General features: G+C 37.5%; 2 protein-coding genes across 2 annotated transcripts; both read left to right on the top strand.

Moving 5' to 3' along the window:
* The first annotated feature begins 1,682 nt into the window (after positions 1-1,682).
* Positions 1,683-2,720, top strand: LOC139730590 (dopamine receptor 1-like). Its single transcript, XM_071641445.1, has one exon. It carries the CDS (start codon positions 1,683-1,685, stop codon positions 2,718-2,720), a length of 1,038 nt encoding a protein of 345 aa, XP_071497546.1.
* Positions 2,721-5,447: 2,727 nt separating this feature from the next.
* LOC139730589 (uncharacterized) lies at positions 5,448-12,880 on the top strand. The gene is made up of 8 exons (XM_071641444.1): positions 5,448-5,788; positions 6,862-6,930; positions 7,328-7,396; positions 7,784-7,852; positions 8,211-8,279; positions 9,161-9,229; positions 10,083-10,145; positions 11,147-12,880. Exons 1-8 carry the CDS (start codon positions 5,507-5,509, stop codon positions 12,878-12,880), a joined length of 2,424 nt encoding a protein of 807 aa, XP_071497545.1. The 5' UTR covers positions 5,448-5,506.
* The last annotated feature ends 720 nt before the right edge of the window (positions 12,881-13,600 follow it).

Raw genomic sequence — 13,600 nt, 5'->3', positions numbered from 1 at the left:
TAGAACTTGTTCAATCAAATCGCGTATCAATTTGAAAGACTTTGCTCTATTCATAAGATATGAGAATTGAAGGAAATAAAGCTATATAATTATGATAAAGCAATGTTGCGGAAGATGTTCATCATCGTGGTAGTAACTGATGGAAATAAAGATAACTTTCTTTCTCACGAAGCGAGGTAAACACGATTATTGATTATCTGATTATGAGATGATAAACTTTACCTCGCTTCGTTAAACATAAAATTAGCTTTATTTCCATCAGTTACTACGACGATGATGAACATCTTCCGTACTATTGATATATGAATTCCTCGTAAATCAAAATAGTTGTGATCTCAATAGTTGTGGTATCAATTTGAAAGACTTTAGTTATTAAGATATTAGAATTGAAGGAAATAAAGCTAATCTTCTGTCTCACGGAGCGAGGTAAACACGATTATTGATAACGAGATGATAAACTTTACATCGCTTCGTGAGACAAAGGATTAGCTTTATTTCCTTCAGTTTTTTACTACGATGATGAACATCTTCCGTATACTATTGATATGAGAATTCTTCGTAAATCAAAATAGTTGTGATATCGATGAGGAGTGTTTGGTTTTATTAATCCTTCCATCATGTCATTCCAATGCGAATCAAATTTATGACATTTGTGTTCGCAATCAAATCGACGTTGGTTTTCACTATGGCAATGTTTAATCACTTCACTGCAATCCCCATGTATAGGATGTCGATTAGAACCAAAATAATGCACTTGGTTCTTTGTTTTTCAGAAAACAGCTGAATACACTCATACCCTCAAGACAGAGCGATTCCCTTTAATTTCCCAACGTTAGAACTACGTTTGGGCGCTCACACACACACACACACACACACACACATATATATATATATATATATATATATATATATATACGCACACACACACTCACTCACACCCATACACACACATATACACACTAATTTATGATTTCGGCATTCGGTAATCCGAAATTTGGACAATTTTTAGCTAAATCAAAGATAGTTAACCTCTTTTTACACTTTTGAAAGCAGGCGGAAACATTATTACTGAACAAGATTAGTATGTGTGTTTTTATACCTATATTGTTGTATACTACATGTAACAAAAGTTGTTATATCTTATTTACTCTATGAAGGACAACTCTAGCCCTGGCTCATGTAAACGCTATGTGATAAAGTAATCTATTAATATTTCAGTTCGGATGATTTCTTTGCTGGTATTGTTTTTCGTTGTTATCTTCTGTTTTTCTTCTTTACGCAGTTACTGCAATAAAAAGAAATCTGAATCTTGTGAACTCTGACACCGAATATTACCGAAAAGCATTTCTTTTCATTGCTTTCTTCTTCTTCTTCTTCTTCTTTTTTTTTTGGGGGGGGGGGTAACTCATTGACTAATCATCTGCCAACTCAATGATTTTTTTTTATTTCCTTGTTGTTCTTCATTTTGCAGTAGTGTCGTATAGTGAACTTGCATAGTATTAGATGACATTTCTGTGTGTTAGTTGTCGTAGGTGTGAAACAGAAAAAAGAACTATGGAAATTCGTTCATCAGTGGTGCAGTGTATATTGTGCAAAAATATAAACAATTTCCCGAAGTTTTGCTTGAAGAATACATGCAAAGTATACTTTTGCTGATTCTTTACACTATCACAATCTAGACCATGGATGGCGTTGACGTGAATCCGACTTTGTCGCATCTTGCCGATTCAATCGACTACCCACTGAACATCTCGAATGGATTCGATGAGACCGCCTACGCGAAATTTCCATATCCAATCTCTGCTCTCCTCACCCAAGTGACTGTTTGCGTCGTCAGCCTGGTGTTGAACACACTCAACATCACCGTCGCCTGTCACCGTCACTTTGATTTCCCCGTCAGCAGTCGCGTAAACATCGTCTCCATGGCCGTGTCGGACTGTCTGCTCTCCGCCTCCCTTCCCGTTAACATCATCCTCTTCCACATACCGGGAATCTCCCCTCTCTGGCCGAAGCTCTTCTGCCGCTTCTTCCTCGTACTCACTGTCACTTGTGTCAGGATGAGTGTCATCTCACTTGTCCTCATCATTGTCGACCGCTACTTTGCCATCGCTTCTCCTTTTCGTCATCAGAGGTATGCCACCAAGAAAGTGTGTATCTGGACAACGCTTGGTGCCTGGTTTTTCATGACAGTGGTGCACATCATTGAGAATGCCACGGGAGACTACTTCTTCGACCCGTTGCTGGTAACCTGCGAGGTCCTGGTCTCCCCCTCCCGGATGATAGTGTCTATGTCCCTGTTCTATTTTATCCCTCTCACCACCATGATTGTAGTCTATGCTCGTCTTCTCATCATTGTTAGGAAAATGATAAGGGATATGGTAGCAGTCCACCCACAAAGGCAGGCGCCAATGGACCAGCCAGGAGAGCGTGATGAGCAAGCACGTGAACGTCCTCCGCGTAACCACGGTAACAAACATTTTAAGATAATTATCACATTTTTCGCCGTTACCGTGGTCTTTACCCTCACCAATGTTCCTAATCACATAACTCGCATTGTGACTCTTCTTCATGGACCAGGCGCTGTACCTACCACCGTTATCTTTATCTGTCGCACCATCCTTATCACTTGCAGCTGGTGGAATTTCGTCATCTTCTCATTGATGAACACCAGCTTCAGAAGGGTCCTCAAGAAAATGTTCACTTGTCGTTCAACAATCTGAAAGAGTATTTTTATTTGTTTGTGTTTTGAGATATCATATTGTGGAAACAATATAGATTTACATTAAAATGATACAACCCCCGTAAAACTATACGAGTATTGTAATCGATTAAGATATCGTCTCGAACTGTTCGTCGTTTTCAAAGGAGGAGTCGCTTGCCCGGAAGAAGGGAACGAGCACCGAATTTCATCAAAATATTCAATTTTTTAATTTTAACAGAAAATGATAGGGAATGTAAAGAAGTTTTATGAGATGTTACTCAAAATCTCAAAATGAACGTCATTATGACGTAATCAATGAATTGTAGAAGGAAACGCGCTCCCAAAGCCGAAAAATCTTCCCGGTAAAAGGGAACGAATGCATACGCGCCGTTTTCCCGGTCAACGATAATCGCAGACGTTTCCCTGCAAAGCGGCACGAATGCGAGTATTGGCAACAGTTTTAGTCTGCTGTGTTGAGAAAGAACTGGTAAGTTTACCGATAAAAGTTACTCAAGAAGGAATTAAACAATTTGTGTCAGTCGGTCTCGATATCTCTTTCCCAAATTTGCACGAGTCTCTGTAATAAGTAATAAATAATGCCACTTTGATCGCAAGTTTTCTCTACAAAACATAATTTACACGGTATTTCGATCACTGCGAACTACGCTTAGTCCCAAACGCAATATTTTGTGTAGTGCAGTGCAACGTGTTGTGTAAATAATAAACTTTTAAGTTTTATAAAGGATGATGGAAATTGAACAGGTTAACTTCTAATTCTGAACGCGCAATTACAGCTGCTACTTCTGCTAGATTCTAGACTTATAGTACTAGGAATATGCCTGTCCTCAAGATTCACGATTTGATAAAGAAAAGCATTCCAATAGTCGATAGAAATACAAAAGTCAATAGAATACGAAATCCACACACACCCACAGTGCAATATCAATGCTGTGAAACACTGTACATGTACAAAGTGTATGACACGAGAGATTTTTGTCACAATTTTTTTTTTTAATGTAAACATTTTTATTTTTTAATTTTACATTTTTGAGTACAAGGTCACAAAACTGTTACCAAACAGAGATTTAGTACTTGTATCATTCAAATATCAGTTTTGATTACAAAAATAGTTTAATAAAATGAGAAATTATTTTAGATGCACATTTCAGCTGTCAAGATGCAAGTTTGGTCCTACAGTTTTTCTATGGGTTGCATGTATGTGGTCAGTATATAGCTTGTTATAACTGAACACATATGTAGTAGGTGTGACGAAATCGAAGTCTGATTTTGATTAGCCTAACTTTAAGACTCACTTCTAGTCGTAAGCCTAAGTCTTAGTTATATCCGCCGGGCCCTGTACGAATTTGTGAATCACTTGGATTTCGACTTCTTGTGGTAATCAGTCACCTGTCAACAAATAACGGCGAATATATCTCCGTAGCCGAACAAAACATTGGACTGGTCGGCCACTGATCAAAATGTCCGTTTGGCATTTCTACTCGCCGTACGGGCCCCGGAGTGGATCTGTGACTTAGTCTTAGGCATTACTCTTGGATCTGACATTACTCGCGTAAGTACTGGACGTAAGTGCGCGTACTGTCTGGACTAGTGTGGATTAGGAGTTGCAGTTGCTTGCCGTCGATCTATCTGATAGATGTCTAAACTAAAGTGAGTCCTTCATTCTCTGAAGTCTTGATCAACGTCAAACAAACAACATGCCAAGGTCTAACTTTAGGTTTAAAATCGGTTTACTCTAGAAATAAAAATATTTCAACTGCGCTTACCCAAACTCTGCAGGCGTATTAAACGCACTTAGGCTTAGATCTAATTAAGTTGGATAATCATAAGATCTCGATCAATTTTAGGTCCACAATAATACTCGATGGGTAAGAAATACAAAGAAACAAAAACAAATTAAAGTAAAAAAAATGCTCCAGATCTTTATAATGATTTAGTGACTGTCCAGTCTAGTACTGTTACAGTTTATCTATAATCTTTAAATGCCGATTTACGCCTTCATTTAATTAGATTAAAATTTCTAGTTGACTGCTCTGACTGAAATGAAAATAGAAATTTAAAACGTGGAAACATTTCTCAGGCTTAATAAGTAGGATTAAATGCAATGAATCGATCGAAGATGGCCCATGGCCATATTTTCACATTCAAGATCTTACAATTCGTTCAGACTACACTTGTATTTGATCGGATTAAAATTCAAATGTGCTCTTCAGCCCTTGTCGTCAACTTCCGGCATTTCAAATGAAAAAAAAAAATTATCAACGCTTTTGACTCAAATTTAATTTTTAAATTGAAATTTCTAAGTCTATATCAAAGTTTACAGATGAATGTCATTGTCTGGTATGGTAAATTGAGCTTCAAGTTCTTGGGCTCCACAAATATAAAACACTTTCAAAATAGGCTTTGGCTGATAGACCAGACATAGTACCATTAACTTCTGGTGAATTAAATTGACCTTTACTTAGAAGTCTTAAGTAGTTAATGATGAATAATGATTATTAATTGCCTCATATGCCAATGTTGCTCTATATAGGATCACAGTCTTTCTCTAAGGTCCCAGCTATTTTTTAATACTACATTAGATCTAAAGAGTTTTATGAACTATTTTATAAATATATTTATATGCAATAATTTTATGTCCATATAAATGATAAAATATTTCATAAAACTCTTTAGATCTATAAATTGATTAATTAAGTATTCAAAGAAAGATGGGAAAGTAGAGAAAGATTCATATTGATTAAGAGTAAAGATTCCTTTTGTTTTTATTTTGTTAATGATAGATCAATGGACCCAGAAGATCTCATCCTTGTGCAGTGGAAAAGAGATGGCAAAGAAAATACAGTTGCAGTGAAGGACATCATTTGCCCCGATGGACCGCCGCACCCAGGATCCACAATTATCATGGAGTGGAAGACTAGTAAAAAAAAAACTGAAATATGGGAAGGCACAGTCCTCCGTGTTCCAGAGGAAAAGGATGAAGGAGAAGAAGAGGAAAGTATGATGGTGGATTCAGAGAGTTCAGAGGAAGAAGATGATAACATTCCGCTTGCCAGATTTTCTGCACAAGTAAGTTCAATTCAAACATAAAATTAATATATTTTTTTAAAAACCGTGAGTACAGTGGTGAGCAAGTTATGGTAACTGAAGTACACATATCTTATCACAATTGGCTGACAAAATTGGCATACTCACAAAATAGGCATCAAAATGTAATATCTTGTATACAGTAGTTATGATAACTCTTCAAAAATTGGAAGAATGGCATTGGGAGGGATTGATCCATTGCCTCATCACTGTTTTGATTTGTTTTATTCATGTATTTCCATAATTAGCACTTCTACCAACTACATGTAGGCCTACAACTTCTTGGTAGTCTACAGCAGATGCAATTAGCTAATAAATGGCCACTCAAACACTTCATTCTGGGTTTGTGTGTAATTCATGATTTGTGTAATTCGTGATTTAAAGGTACAGGATTCCATCATTATCATGACTTTATTGGAACTTTGCAGTATTGTGAAAGAAATACTGATAGAGAACTGTCATACAAATGATGTAAGCTGGTAATAAGGATATCACTAAATCACTTATAAGAAATAAAGGTTAATTAGAATTTTGTCATGATGTCACATCAAATTCAGAGTAAAGAAAAACAAAAGAAAATCCCTTTTTTTTTGCAGCTTCTTGATCTGTAAAATACTGGTGGCTGAAAATTCTTTTTAAAGCATTGTTCTAAGATCAGCAGTTATCTGAAGAATTTCTTGTGTATATTTGCAGTCACTTGAAATGGGCTACTACTATTAAAATTCAATAATTATGATTTAAAACATGTTACTACATAAAGTTAAATAATGGAATTTGTTTGTAGATCCAGTTGTGTTTGTGTACTTGATTTCTCATTATGAAATTATGTTGTGTTAGGAAACATCTGCAATTTCCAGTTACATTTTATTGCTCTCTTACTTAGCCCATCAAATGTCAGAAGTAATCTGCCTTAGAATACTAATTTTTTACACTTAAAACTGTGAATGGAAAAAAAGGAATTGACCAGAATTCTTAATCATTAGATTTATTAAGCTCTATTGTCATTTTTATATCTTTTCTAAATTATGTTTTTTCTTTCTACCTCACATGCATAGGTACCTTCATCAACCAGAAATGATGGGAATTCTTCAGAATCAAGTAAAGAAAATGCACTCCAGTCTGAGGTAAATGCTTGTAATTCATGATGTATTAAATGGCAGTCACAATTAACCAAGAACGTTTAAATGTGAGTAGCATTTGTAAGATTTGCAAAGCAATGGACTAGAATATTTCAACAACAACAACAAAAAAATACTCATAAAACAACCATTGGATATTCTTTGATATACTATTAAACTATTTATCAGGCCTAATGGTTGAGTGTTTACATTGAATGTTACATTTTAATATCCTCTTAGATACCCCATCGAATGTCAGAAGTAATCTGCCGTATAATGTATCTGTAACACTTACAACAGCAAATGAAGAAAAAAAGTGATTCACAAGATTTCTGAATTATTATATTTGATTAGCTGTATTGTCAATTTTAGATCTTTTTCACATGCATTCTTCCCTGAACAGGCACCGTCATCAACTGCAAATGATCAGAATTCTTCAAAACCAAGTCAAGAAAAGACTCTCCAGTCTAGGGTAAATACTTGTTATTTGTTATAAAGGCAGAAATCCACCTCAATGCCATGATTATCCAAAAATAATAAAATTTAGGTTGCATTTGTGAAATTTACAAGGTTTAGGTACAGTAATAGTAGGTTTTGAGAAATATCCATAGAACAGCTGTTAGACATTGTTCACTGTACTATACTATAAAGCTTTTGTATCAGGCCTACTGCTGGTGTGTTTACATCGAATGTCAAAAGAAATCTACCTTATGTCGTTGATCTTTAACACAAGTTTGCAACACTGAATGAAACAAAAAAAAAAGGTTATTCACCAGATTTCTGAATTATTAGTTTTGAGTAGCTTTGTTGTCATTTTGATATCTTTTCTAGATGTATTTCCTTTCCATAATACTTGTAGGCACCTTCATCAGCTGCAAATGATCAGAGTTCTTCAAAACCAAGTCAAGAAAAGACTCTACAGTCTGAGGTAAATGCTTATTATTTATTGTAAAGGCAGGAGATTCACCTCAATGCCATAATCAACCAAAAACATTAAAATGTAAGTTGCAATCGTGAAATTTATAAGGTATAGGTTTTGGTAGATTTGGAATTTAAATATCCATATCCAAATGTTCGCTGTACTATTAAGTCTTTGTACCAAACCTAGTGCTGGAGTGTTTACATCAAATGTCAGAAATAATCACCTTATGATTTTTGATCTTCAACACAAGATTAAGACAGTGAATGACAAAAAAATGTAATTTACCATATTTCCAAATGATTAGTTTTGAGTAGTTTTGTTGTCATTTCGATATAATTTATCAGTTACCTTCTTTCCATAATAGGCATCGTCATCAACTGCAAATGATCAGGATTCTTCAAAACCAAGTCCAGAAAAGACTCTCCACTCTGAGGTAAATAGTTGTTATTTATGATTTAAAAGCAGGAGATCAAAGTTGCAAATATCCACCTCAATGTCATTAACCAGGAACATTAAAATGTAGGTTCATAAGAGATTGGACTAGATATTTAACAAATATATCTATTAAACAGCCATTAGACATGGTGGCCCGTATTCTCGAAGGAAAACCGTGGTTTAAACCACGATTTATGCAAATTTCATGGTATACCGGAGCGCCACTGCTATAACACACTCTGGCGCGTACATTTAGGTTCAATCATCCCGATGATTAGCGCTCATGTGTTGGCAAAGGACGCAAATTCCACCCTTGTTGCCATGGTTTAGACCACGGTTTATGTAAATTGACGCATAATGAATTTACATAAACCGTGGTCTAAACCATGGCAACAAGCGTGAACTTCGCGCCCTTTGCCAACACATGCGCTTATCATCGGGATGATTGGACCTTAGTGTACGCACCAGAGCGTGTTATAGCAGTGGTGCTCCGGTGTACCATGAAATTTGCATAAACCATGGTTTAAACCACGGTTTTCCTTCGAGAATACGGGCCGGTGTGCTAATCTATAGTCTTTGCATCAGGCCTTGTGATTGAGTGTTTAATCAAATGTCAGAAGTACTTTGCCTTGTAACGTTGATCTTTAGTGAATGAAAAAAATATTCATCTACCAGGGGAGCATATCATGAAACTTGCTCGTCACCGACAGTTGTTATAAGCTACTGAAATCCTTGCATCTGATTGGCTAAGAGCACATTAATAAGTGAAATCACTGACAAAAACACTGGATGAAATGCCCACCAGATTGCTAAATTATTAGATTTGAATAGCTGTATTTTAATTTGATGTCCATGTACATAAATTCTTTTCCATAATAGGCACCTGCATCTACTGAAAATGATGGGAATTCTTTAGATCCAAGTCAAGAAAAGACACTCCAGTCTGAGGTAAATACCGTGTACTTGTAATTTATGATTTAAAGACGAGAGATCTCACTTGCAAATATTTCCAATATACACCTCAATGTCGTAATTAACCAAGAACATTGAAACGTCTGTTACCTTGTGATATTTACAAGGCATCAGGCTAGTAAAGTTTGAAAAATATCCGTGAAACAGCCAGTAGACATTGTTTGCTGTTTTAAAGATTCTTTGTATGAGGCTTAGTGCTGGCATGTTTACATTATATTGGCCTTGAGGTGCCAGAATACTGTTCTGGTCATGTGGTCATATTTTGTCTTGCTTCAGTAACAAAGTCACATTGAAAATTCTACTCTGGCCAAATTTGTGACAAAATGTAAATGCAAAAATATATAAATATGCATAAAACTGTTTTGTTACATAGTCTATCAGACCAGAGATGCACCCCCTAGGCCTACTATAAAAAAGGGAATTGAACAGTCTTGAATCTCACACTGAGTTTCCAAACCCTTTCCTTTCACATTTTCTTTTATTATGTAAGCATCTCCCACCAAATAAGCCAACACAGTAATCTATGGAGGTGATATTTTAGGTGTTCACTTTTTTGAAGCACTAAATGAAAACAAGGAAGCATAATTTTTTTCACAGATTCATTTTACACCCCATTACACATTCTGATAGCATGTAGGACCATGCAGCTCCAATTTCTTAAATGTGGAAAATGTTAAATTATGGCTTTAAAAGTTTTGCTGTACCTGAATGAAGTTTTGAATTCTAAGTTTATGTTTGTGTCAATTGTATACCATTTGATTGATTGACACTCAACTGGTTAACAATCCTTACTATAATATTCATTCATATGTACATATTTTTAATGCAGCCAATACCGGTATGCGGCCTGTCAAGTACTCGTGTTGGTGAGGACATTCCAAGACTCTCTGAGGTAAAGTTTGTTCATTCTGTTCAGGCATTTGACTAAACGTAGGTCATAGGATCTTACAGATATCTGGTTAACATCTGCAATTAAAAGTTTTGGGCAAATCAAAGCTCTTAAGGTAAAGATCGCAAAAGAGTAATAGAAAGCACCAGATTTCTATCTGGTCTGTCCGTGATTTTGCACATTTCATGGATTATCATGCAGATTGATTACCATGGTAACCAAATTCGGGATACTGCCAATAAACTTAGTGGAACCCTTTACAATAAAACATAAACCAATTCATCACATATCATCCTTTCTTTATGACAGACCTTCAAACTTTGAAAATTTTCAGATTGTCCGTGACAAACTGATCACACTCTTATTTGCTCCCCCCCCCCCCCCCCCCCCCCCCCGCGTGACACATCATATGCAGTTATTCCTCCTTGATAGGTAAAACTATACTGACTTCCAAACTTAAATGATGTCCCCAGGCTTCAGATCAAAGAGTTCATTATGGCTCATTTGTTTGGCCTCACGTTATGACTTGGGCACACCATGATACGTATGCCCAGCTAAATTGGGTGATAACCAGCCACCTTGCGCATTTGGTGCTCTGTTGCTCTGTATCCAAGAAACCTATGGCCTGTAACCTCATGTGAGACCTGACAACATACAACGGGGCAACCGAAAGCAGACTTGGTTTTGTTCTCCCCCCCCCCCCCCCCCCCAAGCAATCTCTATAGATGGTTACATATGTTACTGTCTCCTGAGCCTGGTGAAGATGAATAAGGCAGGAACCAACTTCACAAGACCCTCTGTTACCTTGAACCAGAGAAAAAAAGGACATCACTGTTTGTCTGGGTATAGAATGTAAGATTACAATATTATGGTAATTTATGCTTGTAATTATAAAAAAAAAAAAAATAGGTGGTTATATCACTTCCCCTCCCCCCCCCCCCTCCACCACACACACATGCATATTGTATCATTAATAAATTTCTCATATGTTTGTTATTTCACAGAATGGGAAAGCAAGAAAAAAGACTGCAGATCCGACCAGGTGGAAGCAACACATGCGCAAAGAGCGAAGGAGCCATGGGCTCCCATACAAGGCCAGAGATGGGAAACAGCACCAAGCACGCTGTGTAGGCCCTCCATGCGGAGCTTCTTGTAAAGTTAAGTGTAGTACTAAGATCTCAGTAGATGTAAGGGAGGAGCTGTTTAACAGCTATTGGGAGTGTGGCTCTTACGAGAGGCAAAGAGATTTTATCTGTCAGCATGTAAAGCCAACAAATGTTACAGGTGGAAAAATCCCTCGCAATAAGTACTTCCTTCCTACCACCAATGGGCTGCAAAAAGTATGTCAGAAATTTTTCCTGAGTACCTTTGACATCAAGGCTAAGACGGTGTACTACACCTTAAAAAAGAAAGCTGGTCTTTCCTTCTCCAAAAAAGACCAAAGGGGCAAACAGTCACCTAAAAACAAGACCCCAGAAGAGGCATTAGATGAAATTCGCTCTCATATCAAGAGTTTCAAGGTCATTGATTCCCATTATTGCAGATCTTCCAGCTCCCGCCAGTATCTTCCTACAGAGCTGAGTATCTCAAAAATGTACAATATGTACAAAGAATCATCAACAAACCCACAATCAAGTAAGATCTATCGAAAAGTGTTTAACAACGAGTTTAACCTGGGTTTCTTTGTTCCGAAGAAAGATGAGTGCAAAAGTTGCACAAGGTATGACAATGCCACCCTGGAGGAAAGAGAAGATCTGCAAGAAGAGCACCAGCAGCACTTGCACAACAAGCAGAGGGCGAGAGACGAGAAAGAGCGGGACAAAGCCAGGGCCCAGGCATGTCAAAGTAGTGCTTCATTTACCTTTGATTTGCAACAGGTCCTGAGTTGTCCATCTGCTTTGACATCTGTACTCTACTACAAACGTAAATTATCATCATATAATCTTACGTTCTATAACCAGGCAAACAGTGATGTACTTTGTTTTCTCTGGAGTGAGGTTCAAGGTAACAGAGGGTCTTGTGAAGTTGGTTCCTGCCTTATTCATCTCCTCCAGGCTCTGCCAGACACAGTAACGCACGTAACCCTCTACAGCGATTGCTGTGGGGGGCAAAACAGAAACAAGTTTGTTTCGGCTGCTCTGATGTATGTTGTTCGGACTTCACACATCAAGGTCATTGATCAGAAGTATCTTGAGAGCGGGCATACGCAAATGGAATGCGATTCAGTTCATAGTGCGATAGAGCGTACAAAACGCAAAGTGGCAGTGTATCACCCAAATCAATGGTCCACAGTTGTCACCATGTCCCGCCAAAAGAAGCCCTATGAGGTTAAACAAATGAGCCATGAAGAGTTCTTTGATCTGAAAGGACTGGCCTCTGAAATCCTCCCGAACACACAGAGAGATGTGGAAGGGAACAAAGTGCAGTGGATGAAACTGAAACACTTGAGGTATGAGAAGGCATCTCCCTTGACCATCAAGTTTCGCTACAGCTTTGACGACGACTTCAGTGAACTCAAGGTTTCTGCCTCTTGTCGCAGAATGAAGGTACCCAAACTTGAGATGTTGTACAAGGACATGTTGAAGATCAGCTCAGCAAAGAAGTCAGATCTCATCAACCTCTGTGACACCCTGGTTATTCCTCGTGTATACCATTCCTTTTACAGAGATCTTCCTGCACATGCTGCTGGCTCACAGGTTGAAGACAATGAGAGCTATGTGGAGCATGCTGAAGAATAGCTCTTCATGATCTTCAGTTTGCTGTAGTGCAAGTCTTCAATGGTATTCAGGTTTGCCGGAGAGCAAGTCTTCAATGATATTCACGTTTGATGGAGAGTAAGTCTTCAATGATTTTCAGGTTTGTTTGAGAGCAAGTCTTCAATGATATTCAGGTTTGCTGGAGAGTAAGTCTTCAATGATATTCAGGTTTGCTGGAGAGCAAGTCTTCAATGATATTCAGGTTTGCTGGAGAGCAAGTCTTCAATGATATTGCAGGTTTGCCGGAGAGCAAGTCTTACAATGATATTCAGGTTTGCTGGAGAGCAAGTCTTCAGTGATATTGAGGTTTGCTGGAGAGTGAGTTTTCAATGATTTGTAGGTTTGATGGAGAGTATGTCTTCAATGAAATTCAGGTTTGCTGGAGAGTAAGTCTTCAATGATATTCAGGCTTGCTGGAGAGTGAGTCTTCAATGTTTTTCAGATTTCCTGGAGAGTGAGTCTTCAATGTTTTACAGGTTTGCTGGAGAGTGAGTCTTCAATGTTTTACAGGTTTGCTGGAGAGCGAGTCTTCAATTATATTCAGGTTTGCTGGAGAGTAAGTCTTCAATGTTTTGTAAGTTTGCTGAAGAGCAAGTCTTCAATGATTTTCAGGATTGCTGAAGAGTAACATTTCAGTGATATTCACGTTTGCTGAAGACTAGCTGTTCTATTATTTTCAAGTTTGCTGAAGAGTTAGTCTTT

Source organism: Diadema antillarum, unplaced genomic scaffold (genome assembly GCF_040938485.1).
Source record: "Diadema antillarum isolate AM-2024a unplaced genomic scaffold, OU_Dant_1.0 seq00000321_RagTag, whole genome shotgun sequence".
Taxonomy (NCBI): Eukaryota; Metazoa; Echinodermata; class Echinoidea; order Diadematoida; family Diadematidae; genus Diadema; species Diadema antillarum.
The sequence above is the reverse complement of the archived record's forward strand: the minus strand, read 5'-3'. Positions and strand labels throughout refer to the sequence as shown.